General features: G+C 36.5%; 1 protein-coding gene across 1 annotated transcript in view; it reads left to right on the forward strand.

The window, feature by feature from the left end:
- The window catches only part of SENP6 (SUMO1/sentrin specific peptidase 6), a 167,466-nt gene that overhangs the window by 107,800 nt on the left and 36,559 nt on the right, over positions 1 to 23,107 (forward strand). Inside the window, exons 10-13 of the mRNA XM_006835793.1 lie at positions 7,080 to 7,225; positions 12,531 to 12,828; positions 19,225 to 19,454; positions 21,192 to 21,362. Coding sequence (XP_006835856.1) covers positions 7,080 to 7,225; positions 12,531 to 12,828; positions 19,225 to 19,454; positions 21,192 to 21,362 — 845 coding nt within the window. The remainder of the gene's footprint in view (positions 1 to 7,079; positions 7,226 to 12,530; positions 12,829 to 19,224; positions 19,455 to 21,191; positions 21,363 to 23,107) is intronic.

Below are 23,107 nucleotides of genomic sequence, written 5' to 3' on the forward strand. Positions count from 1 at the left end.
AGGTTTGTGTGAGCCGGAACCAACTCAACAGCCCATAACAACAACTTGGTGCAAGAAAAGACTCACAGCCTTTTCAGCAATTTCAAAGCTGCATGTGCAACAGGTGAATGTGGATATGATGAAGAATTTGCTGCAAATAAGGGTTGATTCAGTCATTTTAAAGTGAGGGAAATCTTACTGAACATGTAAATAGGACTTCTAAAGAGCACTGCCCTACTCTAAGATGGTGTCACTTTGAATGTGTATGGCTTTCCACAGTCCTGCCTATGATCCAGTCTCTTGTATCACTCTCCTGAAAGGGCTTGCTGTACCTTTCTGAGTCTCCCACTGTAATATTTCCATTTCAGTTACCATGAAGAATCATCCAAGTTTTACGTTTCAGGTCTATTTCTGTTTCACTTTGTCAGAACCCATTCAAAGCCTTGTATTAAAGGACAAGTGGGAGCTCTGGTGTGGCACTATAGGGTAAGCACTGGACTATTAGCCACAAGGTTAGTGGTTCAAACCTATCAGCTGCTCTTCAGAAGAAAGCCCATATAGGATCTGTGTGAGTCAAAACTGACTTGATGGCACTTAAGACCAGTAACTGCAGGAGCTGTCCGTATGATTAATGTTCATAGTCCAAGAACTGCCTTTAGTATCTTAATTTCTTCACTCATTAAAATATATTACGGTATCAGAAGAAAAGCCTGCATAGAAAACCAAAGGAAAGTGGATGAGTTATCTATCATGAATTTCCTTGCAAGATAGTATATCCAATTATCTTTGATTATTTTTAAATGAATGCATTGTGGCTATTTATGTGCCATAATTTAATTCTTTTATATTAGAAATATTATGAAGAATATACCAGTACAATTATTATTTTTTTAAATTTATTATTTCCTTTTATCAGACCCCTGGAAATAAAACTACAGGGACAAAGACTGACTTTAAAACTGTCAAAATGCCTTTAAAGTTCAGCTGCCAACTAATTGTACTTGGGTATACCTGTTTACTCCAGCACTTAAGCAACATTAAATAGCATCATTCTTTTAGACTTTGCCAATCTGGTAGAGAAATAATACTACATTAAAAATTTTTATTTTCTAGTATTTAATTACTGATGAGGCATCTCATATTTTCAGTAGCCATTGCATTTCTTATTTTATGCATGTCTGGCCATTGTATTTATTATGTCCTCTACCTATTTATCTTTTATTTATTAAAGTTTATATTCTGGTAGCATAGTGATTACGAATCAGGCTGTAAACCGCAAGGTCAGCAGTTCGAAACTACCAGCTGTTCTGCGGGAGAAAGATGAGGTTTTCTGCTCCCGTAAATATTTACAGCCTCGGAAACCCTGTACAGGGTCACTATGAGTCGGAACCAACTCCACGGCACTTTACAGCCACCACCATAAGTTGAAGAATCACAACTTATTGGCTATAGATACGTTTTCATTTTGAAATTTTTTTCTTTCTTTCCTAAGGTGATCAGGTAATGCATTTTCATTTTGTTGTTTTTAAGTGCCATCGAGTTGGTTTCGACTCATAGTGATCCTTGTGTAGCAATTTGTGGGTTTAAACCACTCAACTGTGGTTTACAGTCCAGTACTTAGCCTAGAGCACCATATTGTCAAATATATTTTACTTATTTTTAAAGTTAGATTTACTTTAGTGTTTAGAATAGCTTTTCCCACCTGGGGACTGACTGTGAGGGATGGAAATGTAAAGGTAGATCTTTTGTAGCAAAAGGAGGGGAGTGGTTGACTTTACAGTACAGGAACAGAGGTCCCTGAGACCATCAAGGGAGAAGAGTGGAGTGTGGGATCCTACCCAGAGAAGCAGTGACACCAGAGATAGAGGCAGAGTCGATGACGTTGAGAGATGGAACGGCTGGGGACTCTAGACCCAGAGAAGGAGGAGGGGCTGTGTGCTGACGCCCAGGGGGAAGGCTTAGAGGATATACCCTTTGGTTGGTTGATGATGCATGGAGGGGATTATAATCATTGCAATAAACCAATACGTGATAGGATGAATGTAAAGCTAATGGTCTACCATGTAAAGTATCACATAATTCACAATAAAACATTAAAAAAAAAAAAAAACTGAACTGAAAATTATTCAATAGGCAGCTTGAGAAGACTTAAATCAAGTATTATAATGAAATGTCAGATACCTGGAATTAGAAAACCAAAAGGGAAGTACCTGCTCAGCATTTCTCCAGCTGAAAGAGCTAAAGAAAAAAATTGAAGCCTTGAGTTATAATATTGTGTAAAATAGTAAATGATGCAGAAAAACCTTTTTTAAAAAATGGAATATACAATGCTATTAACCCTCACTTCCCCTCCTCCTCCCCCCCCCCCACCCCGCCAAATATGTTCGATGTGCAACCTTTTCACATGATCAAGAACTGAAGATTCTGATGGAAGAAGTCCCAAGATTCTACTGAAGGCTTTCAAGGAGCAAAAAGACTCCAGTAATTATGAACTGATTGCTAGAGATCCGTATTTGTGCCCATTCCAAAGAGAGGTAACCCAATACAATGCACTAATCATTGAACAATACCATTCATATCACAAATAATTACATTTTCACTGACTATAATTCAGAAATGGCTGTAAACTGTCAGCAATTTAAGACAGATTCAGAAAAGGACATAGAACTAAGGGATATCACTACTTTCAAATGGATCCTGGCTGAATGCAAGGAATAATAGAAAGATATTTACTTGTGCTTTATTGATTATTCAAAGGCTTTCAACTGTTTGAACTATACCCAAACATGAATAACATTGAGAAGAATGGGTATTCCAGAATACTTAATACAAATAGTTGTTAGAACATAAAAAGGATATACTGAATGGTTTAAAATCAAGGAAGGTTTGTGCCAGGCTTGTATCCTTTCAGAATACTTATTTAGTCTGTATACTAAGCATATAATCCAAGAAGGTGTCTTATATTAAGAAGAAAGTAGCCTCAGGATTGGAGGAAGACTCATTTAAGTGTTTGGAATATGTAGTTGATAAAACCTTTCTTGCTGAAAGCAAAGAGGATGTAAAATACTTACTGATATAGAGCAAAGACTACAGCCTTCAGTATAGATTGAATTTCAAATGTAATAAGCGAAGATTCTTACAGCTGGACCAATAAATAAGTTCATGATACCTGGAGGGAAAAAAAAATGAAGTTGTCAGTGATGTCATATTGGTGTGGCGCTGTGGGTCAATACGCCAGACTGCAAAGCCATTTGAAGTGCAAGGTCGGCAGTTCAAGCTCACCAGCTGCTCCTCGGAAACCCTATACTGGGTTGCTATGGGTCGGAATTGACTCTAAGGCACTTAACAGCAGCAGCTATCAACCCTCAGTGGAAGCAGCAGTCATGAAATCCAACAAGGTATTGCAATAGGCAAATATGCTTTACAAGATCTCTTTAAAGTGTTAAAGGGCAAAGATGTCAGTTTGAGATCTAAGGTGCACTTGACCCAACCCATGGTATTTTCAGTTGCCTCATATGCATTTCAAAGTTGGACAATGAATTTGAAAAACACAGAAAAATCAATGTATTTGAATTACGATGTTGGAGAAGAATATTAGCAGCACCATGTACTACCAGGAGAACAAACAAATCTGTGTTGGAAGAAGTACAGCCAGGTTATTTAGAAGCCAGAATGGTGAAACTTTGTCTCAGGCTTCATATATATTATTAGAAGGAACCAGTCCCTGGGGAAGGACATCATGTTTTGTAAAGTTGAGGATCAGCAAAAAGAGGAAGACCCCCAATGAGATAGATTGGCACAGTGGTAGCAGCAGTGGGCTCAAAGGACCAGGTAATAATATATCATTCTGGTGTGCTTAGCATTGCTATTAGTTAGAACTGACTCAATGGCACCTAAGAACAACTTAGTAACAACTGCATGCTGGAAAAAAGTAACCCTTTTTCTAGTTCGTCTTTCAAAGTTGAAAGATATGAGTACGACCAGTGTCGCTGGATGTTTAATTTTCAAACATGGTTTAATAACACAGAACCAAATTCTCAACTAAGAAAGTTATGAATATTCCTTGCCCCCCTACATTTCCAGTATACCTATAGTAAACACACATATATCCACCACACAATTTCTGCAGTCTGCACTTTACAACAGGTGTGTTATTACGTATTATCAATATACTTATCCTTTTTTCTACTACATGAGTCCTTTTTTTTTTTTAAATGTGTTTAGAGTACATTTTAGGTATCAGTATACTTCACTCCTAAACATTTCAGTGGGCATTTCATTAACTAGATATCAGTATTTGTTGTCTTCTTTTGAAATAAAGTGTACATATAGTGAGTCCAAGGAGCTCTGGTAGCGTAGTGGTTATGAATCAGGCTGCTAACCTCAAGGTCAGCAGTTCGAAACTACCAGTGGTTCCACAGGCGAAAGAAGAGGCGGTCTGCGTCGGAAACCCTGTGTAGGGTCACTATGAGTCGGAACCGACTCCACAGTACTTAACAACAGCAACATAGTGAAGTCCTGGTGTGGCGCTGTGGGATAAAGCACTGGACCCCAAGGTCAGTTTGAACCACAAGGTTGGTGGTACAAACTCACCAGCCACTCCTTTGAAACCCTCTCAGGGTCGTTATGAGTCAGATCTAGACAACACTTAACAACAGCAACAATAGTGAAATAACACACATCTCTACAGTTCAATACATTTTGAAAAATGAATATATATTCCTAATCATGCCATCTGTGATAAGATAGTACAAATAGTATCATTGTCTCAGATAAATTCCCTCATGTCCCTTGTTAATTAGTCCACACTTTTACTCCTACCCCACATAGGTAATCATTGTTCTAATTTTTTCCCCTGCGTGGATCAGAGTATTCTAGACTTCACATAAAACTAGAGTATTTTAAGAACGTGGCATCACAATTAGAGAAAACTCTTTGACAACATAGGATACAACCTTGCTTGTAGAAAATGAAGATAATTTGAATCACTTGTCATGAAGGTCAAAAGCCATACCTTCCAGTATGGATTACACGTAGATTCAAAGTAAGTCAAAAATCTCTAAAACTTGACTAACAGACATCTTGGTAAATGGAGAAAAATTTGAAGTCCAATATTTCATTCCATTTGGCTCAATAATTAATGTCCGTGGAAACAGCAAACAAGAAATTAAGGGACATATTGCATTGGGAAACCCTATCCCTAAAGACCTCTTTAAAATTTTCCAAAGAAAACCACTTTGATGACTGTGGTTTGCCTGACCTAAGCCAGGGTCTTTTCAGTTAGTCATATGCATGAGAAATGTATGGACAATGATAAATGAACAAAAATTGAAACATTCAAATTATGGTGTAGGCATAGACTTGATACCTTCCACTGCCAGAGCAATGAACAAGATCAATCATAGAAGAAATATAATTAGAATGTTCCTTCAAAGTGAAGATTATGAGACTTTGGCTCCCTTACTATGGATCTGTCATAAGGAAAAACCAATTGTAAGAAATGCACAAGGGTGAGTAAAAAACTATCCACATTCCTGTTATATTTAAATGCCCATCCTCGGCTGATGACGACATTGTGTGTGTACATGAAATAATTCTGTCAAATAGGTGAGTAACAGTGGATTATGTGGAAAATTATTTGCAAATCAGCCATGGCTCTACCTATGAAACAACCCATGACAGACTTGGGTCTTAAAAAGTTTATGTGAAACGGCTACTAAAACAATTCAGAGAAGAGCATTAACAGAAGTGCTTGGATACTGGAACGCAAAATTTGGACCAATATGCAAAGGAACGTAAAAGCTTATTTCAAAAAGTCATTGCAGGTAACGACATGCATTGATCACTACAAGCCTGAGAGTTAATGGCACAGTATGGCATGGAAATATCCTTCAAGGGCTAACCAAGAAAATGTTCAAAATCAACCGTCATCTGGAATATTGATGCTTACAGTTCTCTGGGATTCTCAAGGGCCAGTATTAGAACACTGTCAGCAAAACGTTCAACAAACAGTAGTGCTCATTACATTGAGATGCTCACTGGAGAGTGGAAGCCTGAACTTGGGATTGAACACAGAGGACTGGGTCCAAGGGTGTTGTGATCTTGCATGACAATGCATGTCCCTACACCTCTATCCACACTGTTGACACACTGCAAAAACCTGTACTTTGAGGTGTTAAAGCATCCTCCCTATGATTCTGATTTCTCCATCAGAATTCCACCTGTATAATATCCTAAAAGCAACCCTTTGAGAACACGCAGTCACCTGTGATTAAGTGAAGACAGTAGTGCATTCATGACTTGCTCAGCCTAAAAAAATTTTTAATAAGGGAATATGAAGATTTGTTGACAAATGGACAAAGTGGATTGAAAATCAAGGAGACTATGTTGAAAAATTAGGTGTTTGTCTTTTCTGAAGGTTGATTAAAATCTAAAACCAGAGTGTGGATAATTTTTTACTCTTCTCATAAATTTTTGGTTCTATTGCCTTTGGCATCTTTTACATTTTTTGAAAGTAGAAGGACACCAAAAGCAATGCAAACCCTCGAGATGGATTGACACAATTGCCACAACAGTGGACTCGAACACACCAAGGATCATGAAGATGGTGTATTTTGTTCAGTTACACAGAAGGTTGTCATGAGTCATAGCCGGCTCTATAGCAGCTAATAACAACAGCATGGAAATGAAAATTTATTAATAGTTACTAGCGGTAGCAGAGTCCTTGTATGGCCCTATAGCACAAGCACTCGACCACAAGGTCAATATGAACCACTTCTTGGAAACCCTTCATAGGGTCACTATGAGTTAGAATCGACTCAGTGTCACTCAACAACAATAGATGGGAGGTTGAGAAGAGTCTTAAGGGACACTGAATTTCTTTCAATGGTAGTAGAATAATTTGAAAATAGATATTGTACAACATGATAAGCAAAACCAGTATCACTGAATTGTACATGTAAAAAATGTTGAATTTGAAAATGTCTTATGTGTATTTTTACCACATACTATTTGAGAATATAAAGTTATATTTTTTGTAGCTAAGATAAGGAATTTAAAATTTTTTTTGTTTCGGTCCATTTTCTTCCTCCTTCTTTTAGATTGTATAATGAAGAAATCAGAAGAGTCCGAATCACAATTGGAGCCTGAAATTAAGAGGAAAGTACAACAGAAACGTCATTGTAGCACTTACCAGTGTACGTCCCCTCTGTCTCCTGCTTCCAAAAAATGTTTAACGCATTTAGAGGTAGGTTGTAAAATTATTTTTTGATTGCCAGTCAGGTGTATTAATTATTGTTATTTTTACTTTATTATTATTATTATTTTACTTTATTGTTATTTTTATTTTATTATTACATTCTCAGGATTCTCTGCCATCAAGTCGATTCCGAATCAGAAACCCCATGGAGGGTTTACAAGACTGTAAATCTTTATGAAGGAGCTCTGGTAGCGTAGTGATTACTAATCGGGCTGCGAACCACAAGGTCAGCAGTTCGAAACTACCAGCTGTTCCACGAAAGAAACATGAGGTGGTCTGCTCCCATAAAGATTTACAGCCTTATAAACCCTGTATAGGGTTGCTATGAGTCGAAACTGACTCCACGGCACACAGCCAAATTTTTAGAAGAGCAGAAAGCCTCTTCTTTTTCCTACGGAGTAGCTAGTTGAGTATAACTGCTGACTTTGTCGTTAGCAGCCCAGTGCATAACCCACAACATTCTAGGCAACTTTTGATCTTAGGACTTAAAGAGATCTGTTTTTATTAAGTGCTGTTGAGTTGGTTTGGACTCAATAGCGACCCTGTATAGGCTTAAAAGGAGCACCTGGTGACTTTGAACTACCAACTTTGCAGTTAGCATTCTAGTGCTTATCCCACAGTACCCCAGAAGAGACCTAGAGAGGTGTTACTTAGGAAGGATTTCTGCTTTTAAATGTGACATTTTTTTTCACCGACCTAAAACTTGTTGTTAAATGTGTTCTAGTTGGTTCCAATTCATAGCAACCCTATATGGGCTTCCGAGGAGCAACTGGTGGATTTGAACCCCCGACCTTATGGTTCAAGCAGACCTTGTGGTCCTATAAATTATCTCACAACGCCACGCCAGGACTCCTGTAACTTATAGACAAATAGAGCAAACAAATGCACACATAGTGGTGGGTGACAGGAGGAAAAGAGGAGAGAGGAAGCAAAAAGGAAAGCAATAAGGAGATAGGAAGGACAATAAAGTAAATGTGGAAAACTGGAGGTAGCCTTTACCTTTTATAAAACTTTTTTTAATGTTTTATTGTGAATTAAGTGATCGTTTACATGGGAGAACATTAGCTTTACATTCCTCCCATTATATATTGTTTCATTGGTTACAATCCCCTGCATGCATTATCAACTAACCAAAGGGTATACCCCGCAAGCCTTCCCCCTGGTTGTCGGCACAAACAGCCCCTCTCCCTCTCTGGGTCTAGAGTCCCCAGCCATTCCATCTCTCCACGTCATCATCTCTGCCTCTATCTCTGGCATCACTGCTTCTCTGGGTAAGGTCCCAAAGTCCATTCTTATCCCTTGATGGTCCCAGGGACCTCCTTTCCCGCACTGCAAAGTCAACCACTCCCCTCCTCTTGCTACAAAAGGTCTACCTTTACATTTCCAACCCTCACAGTCAGTCCTGATAGCAATGATTCACTATTGTGCCACATGAGTGCCATCCCCATCTCCTTTTATCAGCCCCACTCAGACAGATTGGATATAACTCAGTGGAGAGAGTCTACCTTCTTTCCTCCATGCACCCTGGATCTAGACCACCTCTTGAAAGCTTGTAAGCCAGTCACTTCTTGCCTTTGTAGCCCCCCATTTTCGGTAGCCAACGTCCAAGTTGTCCATCCCTGTTTACCCTGTGTATCAAGGGGGTGGGAATGATCCTCGCTGTAAACATTGGTTCCCTCTTTTAAACTACTACATCCATAGGTGTAGGTCAAGTTCATCAGATTATATCAGATTACTCTTTTTGTCCCTTTTCTTGTAATTGAGTTTTGATCATCCAGCTCTTGAAGCCAGGTCTTCTTGAAGCAGAGGGTATTATCTGCAGGTGTGGGTATTCTTGTGTATATGCCCTCATTTCTTATCAGCTGGATGCTTCACTCTCCACTCTAGTCCTCTGTGGCTGTCACTGACTCTGGGCCTAAGAGCCCCTCAGTCATGTCACACTGCTGGCCAACCAGGTCTCCACCCAGGTTCACAGGAGTCTATTCAACATGGTAGGGCTTAGCTTGCTGCTTCATTGATGTTCACTTCCCTTTATTGATGACCAATGTGATCACTAGTCAGAGTGCATGTCTGCTTGTGTATTCCCATTGAGCCTTAGTCTTGGAAGGGGAATTGCCCTGAAGGAGGGGTCACAACCACTTGCCTTGATGTCTGCTGGGCACGCAACTTGCTTGTTCTTGTAGTAGTCAGTCGGACTGCTGTTATTGTTTGGTATTTTTCCTGTTGGTCTTTCTTTCAAGAAATATCTTCTGTTGTTCTAGCCGTTCCAGGCTGGTCTGCTTGTCCTTTCAAATGGAAGTTTCCCACCTCAGAAGGTTCTGGATGTGGTTCAGGATTCCACCTATGGTCTTATGTAATACAGAGGCTCCCCTGGAAGCCTCCTTCACTGGGCAGGTTGTAGCCCCATTTTAGGTACTCTAGTTATAGGCAGAAGACAGACTACAAGCTTTCTATGGTGATATTCCTGCTATTCCTTTCTCTGCCCCAAAAATTTTTTAAAAACTTAAAATTTCATTGAATGTCTGGTTAAGAACAGTTATTTGGAGTGCATTTCATTAAGGTACTACATTCTACTTAGAAAATAACACATATTCTGTATTTGAAAATAAAACAACGTGTAATTTTCTGAAAAGAATGTAGTGCCTTCCTGAAACACACTCCAAATTCTTTTTAACCATTCATTGAAGTTTTAATTATTATTATTTTTTTTACGTTTTAAAAACAGTAGAACGGCTACATACATCTTCTCTCCATATTCCCCAGTTTCTCACATTACCTTATCCTTCCTGTTTCCTCAGTCCTTCCTTTTTGCTTCATCTCTTCTCTTTTTCCCCTGTCACCCACTGCTATGTGTGTATCTGTTTGTTTAAAGACATTGTCTATTGTAATTACAATAAAACTCTTAAAATTAAAGAGGGGAGTAAACACTGATCTAATCTTGCCATATGACCAACAAATTCCATTCTAATTTTACCTAAATAATGTCCTTTATAAGATTCAACCCAAGCTGACCTTACCTTTACCATGATTTTTTAAGTCTATTTCAATCTGTAATAGTTCCTTATACTTCTTTTATCTCTTATAATGTTGAGTTTTGTATAGTATAGTGTCCACATACTTTATAGACTACTCCTCAAGTTGGAGCTGTTTCTTCATGATTTGTACAAATGTACATGATAAGTTCATTTTCAAGAATAATCTCATTACCTCATATCAAGAGGCATGTTGTTGTTAGGTGCCATCAAATTGGTTCCATCTCATAGTGACCCTGTGCACAGCAGACCAAACACTGATCTGTTTCATCCTCACAATTGTTATGTTTGCACCCATTGTTGCTGTGACTATGTGATAACATTGGGGGTCTTCCTCCTCTTCGCTCACCCTGCATTTTACCAAGCTTGATACGCTTCTCCAGTGATTGATCCCTCCTGAAAATATGTCTAAAGAATGAGATGCGTAGTCTAGCCATCCTGTCTTCTAAGGAGCATCTGGCTATACTTCTTCCAAGACAAATGTATTTGTTTGTTCTTCTGCCAGTCCATGGTACTTTCAGTTTTCTTCACTAACACCAGATTTCAAATGTATCAGTTCTTCTACAGTCTTCCTTATTTAGACTGCCAACCATTTGATTTTAAGTTGAGTGCTTTACTGTTATACTACCAGGACTCATTAAACACAGATAAAATAATATGCATGTTTATTAAAAGTATACTGTTGATCAGAACTATGTATTCTTGGGGTGCTTGAGTGGTATACACTGTTAACATGATGGGCGGCTAACTGAATTACTGGAAATATGAGTTTACCAGAAGCACCTTGGAAGACATGCCTACTGATCTATTTCTGAAAAATCAACCATTGAAAATTCTGTGGAGCACATTTCTATTCTGACACACAAGGTGGGGTCGCCATGAGTTAGCATCAGCTCATAACTGTTTTGTGTGCTGATACAAATAAGTGTTTGACATAAAAAGTAAGATTATTAAAATACATCTTTTAATTAGAGGCAATGACTGAATTTTTAAATTTATATTTTTTCTAGTTTCTTCCTATGTCCAGGATAAATGTTTATTAACTCAGAGTTTAACATCTGTTCATATTTTCAGTTCTTTTACATATAGCTGCTGAAGAGCTTTGTTCTCATAAATAATTATGAAATTATTTTCGTCCTATGAAGGACGAAACTTTTATTATATTGTTAAATTGTAATACTTTGAATTCTTTCCAAGTTATATGCCAAAAATCACAAGGTATAGTAGAATCAAAAACTTTTTTTAATGACCTCTCAACTGTAACCTAGATTGTTGTTGTTGTTAACTGCCTTTGAGTCAGTTCCAACTCATAGTGACCCTGTATAGAGTTTGTGAAGTTTTTAAAATATTTTCGGGAACAGAAAGTTTAATCTTTCTCCCAAGGAGCAGCTAGCAGGCTTGAAGTGCGTACCTTGTGTTTCACAGTCCAGTGCTTATCTTATGAAGCCATCTAGCTCCCGTAACCTAGACTAGGCCTTCTTTAAAATATTTTTGAAGTAATAACTTAGAAATCAACTTTTTTTTTTTTTAAACATTTTTATTAACTAGCCCTTTGAATCAGTTATTTTCCCCCCGAATATTTAGTATTATTAGTGTTTGGTTTAGAAGTTTTACACTTCATGATCGTACAATATTGCATGATTTCAAGTGAAATACAGATAATTTTTTCTTTGTTTTTTTTTAAATATGGGAAATAATAATTGTGGCAAAAGATTATTTGATATTAGAAGCATTTCCAAATCAGTTTTTTGTAAGATTATGAAAATTAAGCATCTAGGTTTTCTTTCGCTTAAGGTTTTGAATGCCCTAATCCAACACACCTTGGGTTCCTGGTGTGTTGATGTAGGAAGAGCACTGAACTGCTAAAATCACAAGATTGGCATTTCAGTCGCTATGAGTGTCATCAAGTTGGTGACACTTAGCTCCAGCTACAACATGTATCAAACATGTACACAGGTCAATTTGAAAACTGTTGGTCATGATACTCTTGAAAATGCTTTCCAGCATTTCCAGCATTTGTATATCAAATTCTAAATAACATGACTTATTCAGAGTTTCCTGGTAATTGTAGTAATAATGGAAAGAGACTGATTTAATACTGAGACTTTTGTTTATTTTCAAAATACTGAAATAAAATAGCAAAGTCTTTTGTGTTTTTTTTTAACTTTAAGGTATCTGAACAGCGTGAATATTGTCCAAAATGTGGAAAAGAAAAGGAAAATCAGACCAAATGTCAAAGTTGTGGTATTAATTTTTCTAAGGATTTGCAAAGAAATTGCAGACAAGCTATAACTTTGAATGAGTCCACTGGATCATTATTAAGGACGTCAATTCATCAGAATTCTGGAGGACAGAAGTCACAAAACACAGGATTAACAATCAAGAAATTTTATGGCAATAGTATGGGAAAGGTTCCTATTGATATTATTGTGAATTGTGAAGATAGTAGACAAAATTATTTACCGAATAATGGGAAAGTCATTTTACATGGGGCAAAAATAACCAAAATTGCGAACTTGAAAGAAAGGAAAACAAGTCTATCAGACCTCAATGATCCAAGTAAGTATTTTAATGCCTTTAGTATTTCATATGTCGGCTTCAGTATCTTTTCAAATGAGCGTAAACATGGTTGAGGAATATTTTTTAAAAGAAGTCATTGTGTAACTATTGCATAGCATTTTTGATAGATGTATATTCAAGTCTCTGTACGTGTTACTGGAGTATAATTGACTTTATTCTGTTCATCTTAAATAGTAAAAAAGCACTGACTTTGCCTTCAGTCTTAGGTTAAGTCCCAGTTACGTTGTTTTTACTATGGCCAAGTTCATATAACATCCCTCTTCTATTAAATATTTCTTGTTTTATAGTGTTTTTTTGGAGTCCTGGTGTGATGTTGTAGGATAAACCCGTGACTGCTAACCACAAGGTCAGCAGTGTAAATTCACCAGAAGCTCCTTTTGAAACCCTATACAAGGTCATGAGTCAGAACTGACTCAATGACACTCAACAACAGCATAGTATTTTTGAGGGGAATAAATAACATATAAAGTGACTGGCATAACCTAATGAAATGGAGACATAGGAAGTACTCAGTTAAAATTTGTCCTTTTATCACCCTGTTTCTCTCCCTTAAATCTTAATTGGACATATACATGTATACTGAATGCAACCCTGTTTATAGTAAATAGTAAAAGATTAGAAACAATCAAAGACTGAAAAGCCTAAAACATAAAAAAGCCTTAATTAAAGATATACCAAAAAGTAAATTAAAATAAAAGTTGCCTGAAAGGGAAGAAAATAATGTTGATGATACTATTACTTCTCTGAATATACCTTTTTTTTTTTAAACAGATTTGGCTTTCTAACTATACAAATGTTTAATAATTATAAAATAAAATTAATGAATTTTAATAAGGCAAAAAGAACTAAACAAAAAAAAAGAAACAAATTAATCGAATTATGTATATAGTTGGTTACTTTAACATGCAGAGTTATTTCAGATGAATTTAAATTAAAATAATATTGTGGTTGTACATACCTTTTATTGTTGTTAAGTGCTATCCAGTCAGTTCCAGCTCATAACAACCCTGTATAGGGTTTCTACAGAGCAGCTGATGGATTTGAACTGCTGACCTTTTGGGTTTGCAGTCCAGTGCCGATTCTACAGCACCATACCAGGAGTCCTGATATTTCAATGTCAAACAGAACTGAAAAGAAATCAATATTCAGTAATATTAATAATAATGTTATTATTAAACACTTGCATATTGATAAGGCAAGTATTTGTCATTAAGAACCAATTATTTCACCAGCCTGGAGTGGCTAGAAGAACAGAAGATACTTCTTGAAAGAAAGACCTACAGGAAAAATACAAAACAATAGAGGCAGATGGACTGTTACTACAAGAACAAACGAATTGCTTGCCCAGGAAACATCAAGGCAAATGGTCAGGTCCCCTTAATGCAAACCCCCTTCCAAGACTAAGACTCAACGGAAATACGCGCCCTGATTGGTGACCACACGCATCGCCGATAGGGGGAAATGGGGTAAAAGCAGCAATGAAGCGGCAAGCTAAGCCCTACAATGTTCGGTGGGCTTCTGTGGACCCAGATGGGGACCTGGTTGGCCAGCAGTGTGGGGAAACCTGGGGACTCCTGGGCCCAGAGTCAGCGGCGTGGCCACAGAGGACTAGAGTGGAGAGTGAAGCTGCCAGCTGATAGAAAGAGAGGGCATACGCACAAGAACACCCACACTTGCAGATGGTACCCACGTAACCTGGCCCTGATGAATGGATGATCAGAACTCAACCAGGAGAAGTAAGAAGAGGAAAAAAAAAAAAAAAGAGTGATCTGAGACAATTTGATGAACTTGATCTGCGTCCATGGATGCAGTAACCCAAAAGAGGGAACAAACCCTCACAGCAAGAAACATTCCCACCCCTTCCACACACAGATTAGACAGAGATGGGCATCTTGGACATAGGATACCCAAATTGGGGCGGGGATGGGGAACCACAAAGGCAAGAAGTAACTGGCTTAGAAGCTTTCAAGAGGGAACCTAGAGCTAGGGAGCATGGAGGAAGGCAAAATCTCCAGTGAGTACTATCCAATCTGTCTAGGCGGAGCTGATGAAATGAAATACAGATGGGTAACTAGTGATACTGTAGTGAATAATGGTTATCAGGACTGCTTATGAGGATTGGAAATGTAAAGGTAGATGTTTTGTAGCAAGGAAGGGAGTGATTAACTCTCCAGTCTAGGAGCGGAGGTCTCTGGGACCATCAGCGGAGAAGAGCCGAAAGCGGGACCCTACCCAGAGAAGCAGCAAGCCCTGAGATGAAGGCAGAGACGATGACGTGGAGTGATAAAGCGGCTGGGGACTTTGGATCCAGAGAGGGAGAGGGACTGGGTCCTGAAGAATGGAGGGGGCGGGTTTATAGGGTATACCCTTTGATCAGGTTGATGATGCATGGAGAGGATTGGAACCATGGCAATGAAACGATACACGATGGAGTGAATGTAAAACTAAAGTTCTCTCATGTAAAATACCATATAATTCACAATAAAACATGAAAGAAAAAAAAAGAATAAAAACCATTTGTGGAGGGCCATGTGGCACGTCTGCCCGTGTCTATGGGGCTTAGCGCCCGATTTTGCAAAATCGAATAAAGAAAACCTCACTCTGGCTTAAAAACAAACAAACAATTATTTCAGTGCTAGAGAAAATAAAATCATAAAATCAAAGTAAAAATCTTACAACTTTTACATTTGAATTAATAGTGTGAATTATAATAAATGTTATCTTCAATATAAAATTCCTTAGCTGTAATCACACAAAATGCCTAGAAATAATAGCCCAAGTATAGAAATGAATAGTCTTATTTTTCATGTATTTTAAATACTGCTTTCTTGTAAAAATTACCAAAGCATGAAATATACAAGATACACTTAAAGCACCTCTTCATATCTGGAAGCATGGAAACAATCTAAAATTACTGTGACATGTCAAATAGATACAGCAGTTAAAAATAAAAGAAATTTAAGGTGGCTAAAATAAGGACTAGATTAGGCACCAAAAGAATCATAACTGCTATGGATGAAAATACCATATATATTAAAATGATTTAGTTTATAATAATACACCCATCTCTTCATTGGCTCCTTTGTAGGTTACTTTAGCGTCCAAACAAATCTGAAAGCTGAAAGGGGGGGAATTTTGTTTAAACCTTATAAGTATAGATCAAGTTTCATTTTCATTTAGTTCAAAAAGAGCTCAATAAGGATGTTAAGACAGTCAGTTCATCATGATGACACTTGACAAATATTCTGTAATACTTCTTGGTAGTTATATAATGCTAAATTAAGTTTTAGTAATATGGTAAGACGTAAAGAGAAGTCTCATTAGGTATTCATTGGGTATTATCACTGTTATTGTAGCTTTATGTAGAAAACAAGATTGCGATAAGTTTCTAGAATGAGAGGAACTTGAAGTTGATCAGCCTATATTTAAAATTTTTTAATTAGTACTATGTTTGATATAGATAATATGTGAAAACAAATTCATATTGTTCTATGGTGCTAAAAGCAATTTACTATTCAGAGCTTAACCTTGTATCTTATCTATGTGTATTTTGAATTACATTGAGCACAACCTTCTTTTATTTTAATATACTAACATGAAAGCTACTTAGTAAGAATCCTAGGGTCTTTTAAGTACAGAAGTTTAAATGCACTGACACACTATGAAAATAATTATAGAACTTAGACTTATAATTCATATTTCTAAGTGATTTCATAAACAAGATCACTGTTAAGGGCTTTACTTATGATATGCCTTGTGTCAGATACTGCTAAGTATTTTATTTATATTCACTCATTTAATCTTTGAAAAAATTCTGAGAACTAGGTAGCTTTAATTCTAATATTTCAGAGAGGAAACAGGCAAATAATCAAGTAAGTGGCAAAGTCTTGTCCCAACATTCAAATGTATGGATTTCTGCTTAGACCTTCTAATCTGGCCTGTTAGGTTTTTCTCTTATTGAAAGACCTGTTCTAGAAAAAAAAAAAAATAACTAAAATTAGCATTTGTTTTTCAGACTGGATAATTAATAAAAAATGATAGGCCCATTAAATAACTATTCATCAAACATTTATGCGTTGGATACAAAAAAAGAAACACGTTACATTCTTCAATAGATAATTTTTAAGTGATTATTCTGTGTCAGACACAATTTTGAACTCTGAGGATATGGTATCTGTGGAACAGAATAAATGGGTATTATACCTGGAGCATAGAGTAGTGTTGTTAAGTGCTGTCAAATCAGCTCCAACTCACAGGGACTCTTTATAGGGTTTTTGAAGAGTCAGTGGGTGGGCTTGAACTGCCAACCTTCTTTTGGCAAGCTTGCTGTCAGTGCTTATCTTACAGCTTGACACCAGGACTCCAAAGAGAGTAGTTGTTGTTGTTAAGTGCTGTCAAGTTGATTCCGACCCATAGCGAACCCTGTATAGGGTTTCCAAGGAGCAACTGGTGAACTTGAACCACCAACCTTGCAGTTCAAACAACTTTACAGTCTGATGCGTTAGCCCACAGTGCCACACCACTTACATAGGTTTTATAAACAAGAGTAAGAAATTAAGACCCCCAATGAGATGGGTTGGCACTATGGCAGCAGTAATGGGCTTCAAAGCAGTAACAATTGTGAAGTTGACTGAGGACCTGTCAACTGTTGTGTATAAGGTTGCTATATGTCGGAACTGAGTCAATGGCATATAACAACAACAAAGCATTGTGGTCACCCTGAGGAGTTAAGATTTAGAAATGAGTATGATAAGATTTAGAAATGGGTATGATAAGATTCAAGGAGCTCTGGCAGTGTAGTGGTTACCGAACCGCAAGGTCATCAGTTCAAAACTACCAGCTGTTCCACAGGAGAAAGATAAGACTTTCTACTCCCGTAAAGATTTACAGCCTTGGAAACCCTGTGCAGGGTTGCTATGAGTCGGAACCGACTCCACAGCACATAACAACAACAGCATGATAAGATTCAGAGATCTGGGGTGGTACAAATGATTAATAAATTTAACTCTGAACTGTTAGAGGTTCAGGTCCACCTACAAGCAACTCAAGAAAAACCTGACAATGTACTTCTGGAAAAAAAATCAACCATCTAAAACACACTTAATGATTTCCATGAGTCAGTTCAACTGTAATGTAAGAAGGCTGAGTAGTGAGTTTAAGGAATAAGCAAATTACCTTCATATGCTGTCATCTTGTTTACATTCATTCACTCAAAAAATACTTATTGAGCATTGATCACAGGTCTAGGTTTTACAAAAATCAATTTTGACTTTAGTTTAATCTAAGAAATAAAATCATCTGATCTTATGGCGTTTCGCACACATTTAAAATAAATACTATTTTGTGAACCATTTGCAAATTATTTTTACACCTTAGACATTAGGACTCTGAAAAACTTGTAGGCCTTCTGATAAATATTCTTGATTCTTGTAGCATGTATATTTTGCTATGTGGATGAGAATATACAATCAATTTCATATTATATGTTGTTAAAAAAAAGCACTACCATGTCTTTAGGATTTTTTTTTTTTTTTTTACTTTTTATTGTGAATTGAGCGAAGTTTTACAGAGTATATCATCAATTTTATGTTAAACTAATCATATACTTTATTTCATCTCAATGTGCTATCACTTAAAAACTTCCTCTGTGTATTTCCTATTTCCACTCCTTTTTTCCCCACCTTCTGAATTTTGTCTTCAGATAACTGCTGCCCTTTTGATCTCAATTGTTGACCATTCTATGGTTTGAGTACCTCATTAGTATTATTGCCCTCCCCATTTACCTATAATTGAGCCACAGAATTCAGTTCCAGCTCTGAAGGGTGACCAAGGGCCATAGTGTCAGGGTTCCACTAGTCCCTATCTGACTAGTAAGTCTGATTTTTTAATGAAATTGAGTTTTGTTGCACATTTTCTACACTCTATCCAGGACCTTCTAATAGGATCCCTTTCAGAGCAGTTGGTAGTGGTAACTGGGCACCATCTAGTTCTTCTGGTCTCAGGATCATTGAGACTAAAGCTCACATGGTCCATTATTCCACTGGATCATTGTTTCCTAGGATCTTCAGTTTCCATCACTCTTCTTCCAGATCAACAGAGACTAACAGTTGCACCTAAGATGGCCACTAATGAATTTTTGAGATCCCAGTTGCTACTCACCAAACATATTCTTTGTGGTATTCCCAGTATGTCTTAACTCTTTCAAATTTAACTTTTTATCAGATGAGAGTAGGTTGTATCTTTGTTTTTTATTAATGTTAAATTTGGAGGAAATCTGAAGTAAAATTGGTGTATTTCCCATTTAGATAATTTGCTTACATTTTTAACTTGACAGAAATGGAGTACTTCCTATAGCATTTACCGTTTTCTTTATAGTCATTTTGTCCAGTGATGATGAGGATGACATTGAAAGAACAAACAGAAGAGAAAGCATATCTCCTCAACCAGCTGATTCAGCATGTTCTTCTCCAGCACCATCCACTGGAAAAGTAGAAGCAGCACTTAATGAAAATACTTGCAGAGTAGAACATGAACTAAGAAGCATTCCAGCAGATTCAGAGTTAAACACAATTACACTACCAAGAAAGGCAAGAATGAAAGACCAGGTACTTTTTACATCTTCATACTTACTGATATTTATTCCAACTAAATCTCCACTATAGGATTTTTTAAAGAGTATTTTGATAGTGTCAATAGGAGAAGGAGATAGATTATGCTTGATTTGATTAGAAAATAATTTAACTATATGGTCGTGGTGATTGCGTGATACTGAGTTAGTTCTGACTCGTAACGAACCACATGTAGGGCTTCTAAGGCTGTAAATCTTTAAGGGAGCTGAAAGTCTCATCTTTCTCCCATGGAACAGCTAGTAGACTTGAGCTGCTGACCTTGTGGTTACCAGCCCAACTCATAACCCACTAGGCTACTAGGGTTCCTTATTAAACTATATGCAATTTCAAATAAATTAAGAATTTAAAACGTAGAAAATTTCTGACAAGATGATGGGCTAGGCAGACTGGTTACAAAGACCCTCTGTAACAAAAATTTAAAGTAATCATTTCAGAAAGAAGAAGCAGTAACAACCATACAGCAAGCTGTAGGAGATTTCTTATATTATTTTAGTAGACAGGGTAGAATCATTTTAACAAGGTTAGAAACTTGGACAATATTTTACTTTTGTTATATTTCATTATACTTTGGGTATATCTTACTATAGAAACATTTCAAAGTGTTCATGGAAAAGAGAACAAACTGTCAGTAGCTTTAGACATATTTGCAATTTAGATGACATATGATACCAAGATGTAGAATGAGGTGTATATTATCTCATTTTTGTAAAAATAATATTTTAAAAAATAAAACTTAAAAAAAATTATATATGCATATATATGTCATGATAATAGTATAGATAAAAATATGGAAATATACATTTTGGTTGTCGAGGTGGGTACCTTAAGTGAGAAATGAAACAAAAAGCAATAAGGATAAAAGAAAAATTATGATTTAATGTTTTTGTAATCTTGGGAAATGCTTTTCTGAACATGAAAGAAGTAGCAAAAAGAATACAGGGAGAAATTATGTATTTGACCACATAAAAATTACAGAATATGTATCAAAATTGGATAGGTAAATACAAATCAAGAGAAATAGTGAACTTGTGACAAAGTGTAAGTTTTTTCAGTCTTTTTAATTTCTTAAAAACCATGAAGTAAAGTCAAACCACACAAAGATATGTAAAGGAAAAGAATGAAGTTTACCAAAAGTAGTAATTAAAGAAGTGAAGATTAAAACAACATAACTTTTTAATTGGCACATTGTTGAAAATTCTAAAAGCATTGTGAATTCTTTTTTCAATAATGTAATTCATCTTTTTCCATAGTGTTTAGAGAATTGGAATGGTGAGTGTATAAATTAGTATAATTTTGCTTTAGGAAATTTGGTGACCATTCTGGATATTTTTCAGAATTTAATTACAAAAATGCTCATTGGAGATAAATGTGATAAAAATAGATGTACTAAGTGGTTATGAATAGGGCTGCAAACCGCAAGGTAAACAGTTCAAAACTACCAGCTGTTCCGCGGGAGAAAGATGAGGCTTTCTACTCCCATAAAGATTTTACAACCTCGGAAACCCTTTACAGGGTCGCTATGAGTCAGAACCGACTCCATGGCACTTAACAACAACAGCATTGTATAACAACTATAAGCTTTTACTTTAATGCTGTTGAAGGAATATCAGTCTTAACTAATAATTATATTTCTTATAGTGGGGTCTTCTTTGCATGTTGTATACACAGTTTGCAGCCTTATTTTTATTAAGTGGAATTTCTTTTCCTTTTCAGTTTGGTAATTCTATTATAAACACACCTTTGAAGCGTCGTAAAGTGATTTCTCAAGAAACTTTAGTTGATCCTATGTCCTTAAGCTGCCAAAGTTCTTTAGACAGTGTCATTGTCGACTGTCGAAGTATTCGAGTAGGAACACTCAGCCAGATATTAAAAGAACCTGTAATTGTAAGTATGTTGTTAAGCTCTTTACTATACCAGTGATAAAGATTAGGTTCCTTTACAAAGGCTAATATACAGTATTTCAAATGTAGAAGTCAAAATACTTAATTGAATATTGAGACTATTTTCAGATTTCAAATTGCATCAAGAGTTTATATGAATAAGAACTCCTCACCATTAAAAAAATCAGTGCATAAAAACTGATTGTAATGTATTGGTCAGAATAGTAACATAGTCATCATAGGAAGATACTGACTTACTCATTGAGTTATGAAACCTTCCATTTTCTTTCCATTTTGTTCTCATGGTAGCTCAGTGCATGAAAGGAGTTGTTTTATGGTGAGATTAGGAGAATTTTAAAACTTCGGTATCTGCAGAAAAATGTATTGCCACAGTAAGATTCCTAACCAAAAACTAGATCTGTTACTGTCAAGTCAATTGCATTTCATAGTGACCTAGAAATGAATATTGGACTAAAATAGCCACCCACGAGGCATTTTGCTTTTAGACTAGTTCAGTGTTTATGATGCCAAAAGTTCTTTAACTCATTTAGTCCATTTTTCTTAACTTCTCATACATGTCTACTTATTGTTCCAACTGTCACCAGTCCAATTCAAGGATTTATTTTCCATTTGAAGTTTTAATGTGATTTCCTTAACCAACTTTCTTAGTCATAATTTTTCTTCTTTCTAGTATATAACTATTCATTGTTCGTAATATAATCTTACTAAAGTACTGCACTGATTCTTTAGCCTTTATTTTATAATGCCTTAGCTGGTGTCCCTGGCTATGTGCTTCTAGCCCTCCTTTCAAACCATATTTTCTCCCAGTATTGTCATTTATACATAAGAAAGTTTTATTATTATTTAAATTTTGACAAATAATAAGGTTATTTTTACTGATAAAACTTCATGGTTCTTGGATATGTAATATGATCTAAAGGAATCACGGGCAAAAAATTTTTATAGATTATTTTATAGGAACAGATGAGTTTCTTCTTTACAGAGGAAAAAAGCTCTTTGGAAGTTAACATATTTTTGTTTTTCATGAAACTTCAGATTCTTATTATTTAAAACTAGGTTTTTAAAGTACTCCTGAAATATAAAACAAATTGTGTATTAACTGTCTTCTCATTATTGTCAGGTAACATTGTAATAAATTTGTCAAGTTTTCCAGGGACTTTCCAGAAACTTGGGTTTTATCACAAACCTTTACATTCAAAAAATCTTTCCTAGTTTCTCAATTAATAAAAATGTCACTTATATCACTTCCGACATCAGAAGTTGACAGGAGCACCTTACAGGTTTTATTGTTTTCCCCCACATTGGTGCTGATTTTCAGAACTCTTTAATATGATAATGAAGGTTTTGCTGGTGATTAAGACACTTAGTTGGAATCCTAGTGTGGTGCTGTGCGTTAATACCTGGGACTGCAAAGTTGGTTTGAACTGCAAGATCGGCAGTTGAGTTCACCAGCCGTTCCCCGAAAACCCTATGCAGAGTTGCTAGGAGTCGAGACTCAAAGGCACTTAACAACAACAACCAAGACACTTAGTTGAAAATTGCCTGTGTAGTCTTAAAGCTATCTATCAAGGAGCTCTGGTAGCGTACTGGTTACAAATCTGACTGCGAACCGCAAGGTCAGCATTTCGAAACTACCAGCTGTTCCGCGGGAGAAAGATGAGGCTTTCTACTCCCGTAAAGATTTGTAGCCTCAGAAACCCTGTACAGGGTTGCTGTGAGTTGGAACCG

This window comes from Chrysochloris asiatica, unplaced genomic scaffold (assembly GCF_000296735.1).
Source record: "Chrysochloris asiatica unplaced genomic scaffold, ChrAsi1.0 scaffold00019, whole genome shotgun sequence".
Taxonomy (NCBI): Eukaryota; Metazoa; Chordata; class Mammalia; order Afrosoricida; family Chrysochloridae; genus Chrysochloris; species Chrysochloris asiatica.